Source organism: Meleagris gallopavo, chromosome 7 (genome assembly GCF_905368555.1).
Source record: "Meleagris gallopavo chromosome 7, MGAL_WU_HG_1.1, whole genome shotgun sequence".
Taxonomy (NCBI): domain Eukaryota; kingdom Metazoa; phylum Chordata; class Aves; order Galliformes; family Phasianidae; genus Meleagris; species Meleagris gallopavo.
The window spans coordinates 32,335,361-32,343,228 of record NC_139410.1 but is presented as its reverse complement, the minus strand read 5'-3'; the positions used below and the strand labels follow the sequence as shown (position 1 = coordinate 32,343,228).

General features: G+C 36.8%; 1 protein-coding gene across 3 annotated transcripts in view; it reads right to left on the bottom strand.

Annotated features, from left to right (window-relative positions):
• Positions 1-3,611: 3,611 nt before the first annotated feature.
• KYNU (kynureninase) overlaps positions 3,612-7,868 on the bottom strand; it is a 53,583-nt gene continuing 49,326 nt past the window's right edge. For 2 of the 3 annotated variants that reach the window (XM_085228277.1, XM_085228278.1), the window contains 2 exons: positions 4,993-5,223; positions 3,612-3,940 (listed from right to left, as the gene is read on the bottom strand). In XM_085228277.1, the coding sequence (XP_085084403.1) occupies positions 3,788-3,940; positions 4,993-5,223 (384 nt within the window). In that variant the 3' untranslated portion in view covers positions 3,612-3,787. Of the gene's footprint in view, positions 3,941-4,992; positions 5,224-6,592; positions 6,745-7,868 lie in introns of those variants that run through there. The other variant, XR_014884435.1, reaches the window with a different exon arrangement.

The following is a 7,868-nucleotide window of genomic DNA, read 5'->3' as shown; positions in this document are numbered from 1 at the left end:
ATATTTAACTAGAAGCATAAAATGATGCTTAGCAGAGTAAGTTTAGGTAAAAAAACTTGGAATATAAAGAAGTATAAATTGCTGATCTATAACTTATTCATTTCTGAATAAGCTTTCTAAACATATTTCACAAATATTGACAAAAGTTTAAGCTTATGATGCAAAACTGTCTCTCAGATGGTCATAAAGACTGACTAGATTTTCAGAAATGTGTTTTCATCACTTGGTATGCCCAGAGGTTCATATGGGAACCTACTGAGAATTTAAGGGACTCTGCATAGGTCAGCTCGGTCTGAAATAAATCAGGTTGAGACATGTTGATTGGATCTGGAAATAAAAGTGGGCTTTACAAGTGAATATATGAAATAGCATCCCTACCTTGGCCATATCTTCATCCAACTGCCGCCACTGCTTTGGTGTCTGCACATTCTGTAAGCCCTTCTTGCCATTTAGCACAGGAGGAATCTTTTCTGGGGTTCCTTTTGAAACCAACGGGAAAACAGCAGTAGCATAGCTTAAAAATCTTGTCTCACTTGTTTTTTTTCCCCCCAGGAACTTAAGATATTACAAAGCCAAACTGGTGGCTTGATTTCTTTTTCTTGCTTTCCTTCTCCTTGCTTCACTGTTTAATTCACTTTCTTCCTTAATACATTGCTGATAAAGTGAAAGCAAAGTGGACTTTGCAGTGATTAGAACAAGGATTCCCCGTATTTTACATCTTCATTCTCTTCATATGGTCTCATTCTCAACCATGGAACAAACCTCAGTTGAAAAAAAAAAAAAAAATGCACAGCATACATTTTCCTTCACTCAGAGTGCATTGTTCTTTTGGGAAACAAAACCATTCTTTTCTACCTTGTCTTCTCTTTAATCTTGCTTTGGTAAAGTAACAAGGGGAAAAGAAGACGCCAATTGACCCTATCGTATTTCTCCCTATTTTTTTCAGCATTTACAATTGACTTAAGTGATCCGGACAGTATTGAATTGTGGTGCGCTGAGAAAGATCACATACAAACAGGGATCTACTTATTCACAATTATCTTCATTTTATAGGCATTTCCTACCTGAGTATCAGTTTTCTGTGCCTACATACACTTACGTGTTGTAGGGTCATCTGAAAAATGTAAATGTGATTTCTTCAAACAACCCAAGAACTCAATATTACCACAATTAGAAAACAGTAGTACTTAATGCTGAATTTTAAATTAGAGAAGTAACTACCAGAAAGCATTTGGGGCATATACAATTATTTCACACATAATTATTCCCGATATTACTCTAACTATGATAACTTAAAGCATTTCAAAAAGCAGACTGTAATATTCCTTTTTTTTTTTCTTTTTTTTTTTTTTTGTACAGAAGCTCTTTCACTTGATAGTCTCTCACTAAATAATATGTAAAATACTGACACCTAATGTTAACTTTCAGTATTATTCATTTTGTAAACTTTTACAAGAACTCGGGAAAGAATGTATAAATGTAAACTCATGTGTTAATTTTGTTTCAGACTCCTCAACTCATGCAAATTTTAAAAATGTATTGATGATGTCTATAAAAGCAAGGAATCTGATGCTTATCTTCATTGCTTTATATTTATCTTCACTATTCATACATAAAAGAGAAAGTAACTCAAAAAACTTGACTTTCTGAAAGTCATCCCTCAGATGAAACATAAATGCTTGTAAATGAAGTTAATACCTGTACCTGTACCCTGAAGTGACGCTAAAAAAACAAAATACTAATTAACCATTAATTTAACTGTACAAATTCAGGAAGTACTTTACCAACCTTACAAGATTCATTTTCCACAATCCTCAATACAAGAAGTTTCTTTCACAGACAGCAAATTTAACACAGATGCCAAACTGCTCTGCAAGGCCAAAACCTCACAATTCACCATTGTTCTCTTCATAAATTCCAATAACGATTCTACTAATTTGATTTCTAGGTGCTATTTGGAAGTGCTTTGCTTCCTCACAGGATATGTCCAGTTGAAATCAAAATAAGGTACGACATAGTATGACTCAGTGTGGATTTCTATTAAGCTTGCTTAACTTTACAGTGAAGACTTAAGAGAGAATAATCCAGTGGCACAAGTGCTTGGAACTTACTGGCAATGAAATAAACCACCTTTTGCTATTGTGGCCCATCACACTTTTATACTTGGTGCTTTCCCTCATCAACTTTATGGAAAACAGTTCTTTTCTAAGATCGTCTCACTGACAGATAAAAGTAGCTGTGCTGCAGATGTACATATAAAAGTAAAACCCCAGGCATTGAAACTCAGATACTTGGTCTGCAATACAATGGCACAGCCCTGGCTGACTTCAGAAGAGATGACGTCAATGCAATCAGAACCTTTTGAGTGAGCCAGAGCTGCCCAAGTGTACTCTTTATAACAATATTCATACAAAAGGAGTTCTTATTTCTCACAGGTGCTAACAATACCAGCAAATTCTTTATTTGCTGTTCTTTCAGCTTTCCTTTTCACATAGCAGATGATGAAAAAGGTATTATTGAGGCAGATTTTTTAAAACTATCCTTTTTTGGGTACTTTTACAGTGTAGGCATCCACTATAAAGGTTTCCCATTTGCAGAAGTCCCAGCATGCACTGAGAGATGCTCAATTATGCAAAAAGTTTGAAAAGAAGAAATGCTCTTGAGCCAAAGTGGTTTGGAGTAGTCCTCACTTCGCCCTCCCAAATCCTTTCTTGCTCTTGAAGTGGAATAAGTAGTACTACCAACAGTAATTCTCCAAGCGTTTCCAAGCAATAACCGTCAGAGAGAAAGGTTTCTAGATTAACAAATACTTGAAGAAAAAGATGCGTATAGAATAGCTACAGACTTAGGAACTCAGTTGCCATTCAGGTCAAGGTGTTATTTATTTCTCAAAACAGTTCTGCCTATAGCATTGGTGAAATATAAGAAGTTTTTCTTCATTGCTCTTAGCTGCCAAGTGCAAATCTCTGTAAATATTTGGGCCACACTGTGAGTAAACAATGAAGTTTCTCTCTGCTTTTGCTGAAACAATCCAGATTTCATTTATTTTAATCCAAAATAAGCCTTATTAAAACCTCAGTATGTTCTCCTGTAGCCCTTCACAGTAGGTTACATGAATGTAAAATCCTTCTCAGCTTTCTCAAGCCTATCAACTCCAAAACAACTACCTAGAAAGATAAAAGATGCATTGTTTTAGGCAACTGTATCACAGAAAAGAAGGTATCCACAATGCAATTTAATTCCTCAATTAAATCATTAATTAAACAAATTTTTGGGTCCTTTGAAAAAGTATGTAGCAGCTAAGAATTATTAAACAACTGATTGTTTAACTTTTACTCTCCTAGTAAACCACATATTTTAAATGGGATTGATAAATTAAAAATGTAAATTGGACTGTATCTTTTAACTGTTAGCGATTGGTCTATTATTTTCCACTTTTTATTATCCATCATTTTTATAATAAAGAAGGTGAGGTTTTTTTCATTCCTGTTCTAGTTGATAGCGATTCCTCCCTGCTTCTCAAAGCCAGTGTAATAAAACTACATAAAATGTTTATGAAAAGCCCCATTAAAATATACAAAGCATACTAATTCATGAAGTCAAAGTCAAAGCAAAGTGGAAATATGAGCTTTAATAATATTAGGTCTGTTGTAAATAACTATTCAAGCACAGTCATTTTTTTTTTGCAAATTGCATGGGATATAGCTTCGCTTACTCAAAGCAAGGAATCGCTTAGTGGGATAAATGCATCTTATTCAGAAGTAGATTAAAAGATATGGCAGAGCCATCAATAAGAACCAGATAGTGCAGTATTGTTTGCTGTTTGTTTTGAAGAAGTAATTGCAGATCCCAAGATTTCAATAAATCTGTGCACATCCTGGAAAGAATTGTAGAGAGGAACTGGGGCAACACGAAGAGCATTTGGTTCTCGCATGTCACACTGCAAAATAGAAAGGGAACACTTAATAAATTCAGGTCACTTTTAATTTATTTTATCAGACTGTATTTTTAAGAGTTACACCAAGGAAGAAGGGTATTTGTGCAGACATAAGTGAAAATTTAGGAACATCCAAGAAACTGTTTGGAGGAGCGTTACTCTGAGGTGCAGAGCAAGAAGAATGGTGTGTGGCCAAAAAGGAAAGGATTCAAGGCTTAGGACAGCAGTGCCAATAGGCGCTCTAATTGGCTACGCAGCCCTGTAATTTATGCTGAGGTCTACCTTAGAACCTTATAGTAACCCATGGTTGAGGAAGCATACAGGTGACTAAAAAGCTGCCACAGTAAGATAGACTGTCTTGAACTAAAGACATAAGTAATGTCACAGGGCATACAGTAATTTTCTTCCCCTCTCTGTGAATTTGAACATTTTGCTGAATAGAATAATCTCTTATATTTGAAGCATATAATTGCATCGCGAAGACAAGCCAACAGCATAAGGCCCTCTTAAAAGCTGCAGTTCCTGGAATTCCCTGGCAGCACCAAAACAGCAGCATATTTCACCTGTAGAGCTGCCCTTTGGGAGCACGAGTTACCAGCAGAAATAAAACTCATATATTATTTATATGGCATTAGGCTATCAGCCTCACCTCCCAGTGCTTCTAAGTCATGAAATGTGTAGCCTTAAATTTAGTTTTGCTTCTTTGTGAGCAGCACTGACTGATAACCATGCTGTTAAATGGCACCACTGGTTAAATGGCATTCTACTTGGACCATCTTTAAGTCACCTACACCATTGTGCACCAGTGAAGCCACTCACAGAAGTGTGAGAATAAACCAACAGAGAAAGGACAGCCTGCAGACTATCAAATAATTTATAAAATAATACTGCTTTCTTGATCATTTGCACAATTAAAGATTGAAGTTATGTAAGCACTTTTCATTATTTCAAGACTTTCTTGGCCTTACAGAAGAAGAATAAAAGACAAATGATTATTTTCATAGGGCATATGCTCAAAATGCAATGAACAAGAAGTTGAAGTTTGATTTACTCACAGCTACTCCTCTCTTTTCCAGCTCCTCAAACACAGATTTTATTGGGAGAGAAAAAGTTAATGTGAGTTGGCATCCTCTCTCTTCAATCCGAGGTGGTGTGATGATTTTTACAAAGGGCTTCTCAGGATTTGCTTTATCCTCACTGTAGTGATGATTTATCAGGTATTCCAAGTAACCAGTAAGCAGAATAGATTTTCTTCTCAATGCTTTCATTGTAGTTTGACCAAAAACCTGTAATGATTTTAAATCATTAGAATGGTAATGCATTGCAACAGAAAATAGAAAAAGTGAAGATGATTAAGGCCATTTCTGAACTTAATAATGACTTACATAATTATTTTTTTCTTTTAATTTTATGACTCAAGTCTGCTGTTGTTACCACACATACAATCTTTGGACTGAAGCGTTGATATCAGGTAGATATTGTTGGTACACATTTTAAGATTGGGTTCTTGGAAACATAGCATAACATTACTACTTTGAGGTAATTAAAGATGTCTGTCTGTTATTAAAGATTTCTACACATCTACATAAATTAATTTACATACATACACAAAAACTGTTTTCTAAGCATCCATTTGTAAATCTGAAGATATGCAACAAGGATGCACAAGGAAAAGTCATATAGAACATGGTATCATGCCTCAAGAAACAAAAGTTAAGGCCCAAGGCAAACATTATGACTAATCTACCATTATTTTCAAAAATACAAAATATGCTTTATTATGCCCCGAACAGAAAGCTTTTCAGAAGCTCTGCATCTGATAGCCCATATAAAGAAACAGTATTTGTTTGACTGGTTTAATAGCTCTGTGCCCTAATGCAGTTATAAGAACTAGTGAGCTTCAGCAAACAAAAATCTGTATCAGAACATCATGAAACAAAAGTAATGCTTAAAAATGACATTCCTGCTTTGTCACATACAAAAGCACAGTGCGGCACAGCAGTATGGAAGGCCATGCAGCTCCTGTTCCTCTCCTCCTCTCCTGCTGGTGCACATGGAAACACTCAGCTACAGGGAACAACAGAAAATGCAACTCCTGCCTTGAGCAGATCTTCCTTATTTTTCTTTCTATACAAGCAGTTGCTGGGAGAAGTGGCAAAATAGTAGCACCAACGTACACAATATTCTATCTAGGCTGCATTGTGGCTCATAGCTTCAATATAGGTGCTCAGACAATCATGTCTCCACAGACTGCAGCTGTAAAATCAGAGGCAAGGTGAGGTCCTGCACAAAAAATCCACCATCTTCTTTCTCATAAAATCATTGTTTCAGACTGAAGGAGTCACCCTTTCAAGATCAATATGTATAGTATTACCTTACACATACCTCAAAAGCATATAAAGAGGTAGACGAGAAGTCCCACCAGAAATACAACAAAGTTTGGTTTCCAGCAGCATCTGGAAATTTTGTAGAATATTCCAAGAATATTCCACCCTGCCTCTAAAGGCTGCACAAAACTACATTTTCCTTCTGTGATCCCAACTGTTAAAATATGGTTGCCATAAGACAGGCTTTGCAGGCATAGAAATGAATGTGGCAGAGCCACCAGCAGCTCCTAGACACATGTCAACAGAAATCCAGAGGTACTTTCCTCACCACACAGTGGGCAGAGTATACCCATGGCCATTTAGCACATCACTGGAGGTAAAACGAAGACCTGTCTCCTATTTCTCTGTGCGTTGCAGCAGGATGAGGGATGAATGCAAAAATCTGTCTGCTCAGGCTTTGTGCAAGGAATATCTGGTCTCCTGGGTAAAATTTTCAAAAAAAAAAAAAAAAAAAAAAGATCTTTTAAATGGGGCTGTAGAGCACTCTCCTTTTTTCCATAAAAGGGAGCAGCAACTGCCATAACAGTCACTTTAAGCATTATTGAGGAATAACAGGCGCTAACACTTGCAGTTTTCATTGTTTCCATTGGAAACACTGCCTTCTGCTTAATGTGTCCCAGTGAAGGTGGCATGCAATTTCACTAGCCATCTCTTGCCAGACATGAAAACTATTTTGTTTCCCACTGTATTAGAGCAATTAGCACTGGGAAATCCTGGCTGTGCCAAAAGGTAATACAGGCACAGAAAGGGGAGGTGATGGAAACTGCTCAGCCCTCATTGTTTCAGGCTCCCCGCAGTGGGCTAAATGACATCAACCCACACAAACTGGAGCACTGACAATCTGGGTCATAGCAGAATAGCTTTCAGCTTATCTCGAAGGTCACATAAAGTTTAAAATATATTGGATGTTTAAGGACTAACAAAATAAATTGTCGGGGAGAACAAGAAGCATTGCTGTGCCCTTTGCAGTCCTTCAGCATTGCATCTAAGCAGGAAAGAGCACAATTGGCAATTTTCTGATTTTGTTTGTTTAAAATACTGTTTTTTCAGTCAATAAGGAAGAAGGATGTACAGTGTACAGACATTGCTCTTTGTATCAGCAACAGCTTTGCTGTTACGCTAATGCTAATGGAATGCTGGCAGAAATAAATTTCTGTCATTATGCTTGTGGCAAAACCTTGCTAACCAAGGCTGGCTTGAAAAGCAGCTTACACAAAATTTAATATAGGGAAATCAGTGTAAAACCATCCTGTTCATCTCCAAATATCTAAAGTCTCGCATGTCAGGGGTGAACAGTGAATAGTTCCACAAATGGAACTGTACGATGGTGAAAGGCAAAAGTCCAGATCCAGAACACATTGATGAATTGTCCTTTTAGGAAGCATTAACAGACAGTTTCTGTCTTTTCTGTTTGTGATAGAAGGGATTACAGAGGATGACAAAATCATAGAGCCATTGGTTAGTGGAACACCCAGCTGCCCCATCTAATTTTTCCTAAGAAGCTAAGCCTGTTTTGCACAGGGAAATATGTATAGAAACAATTC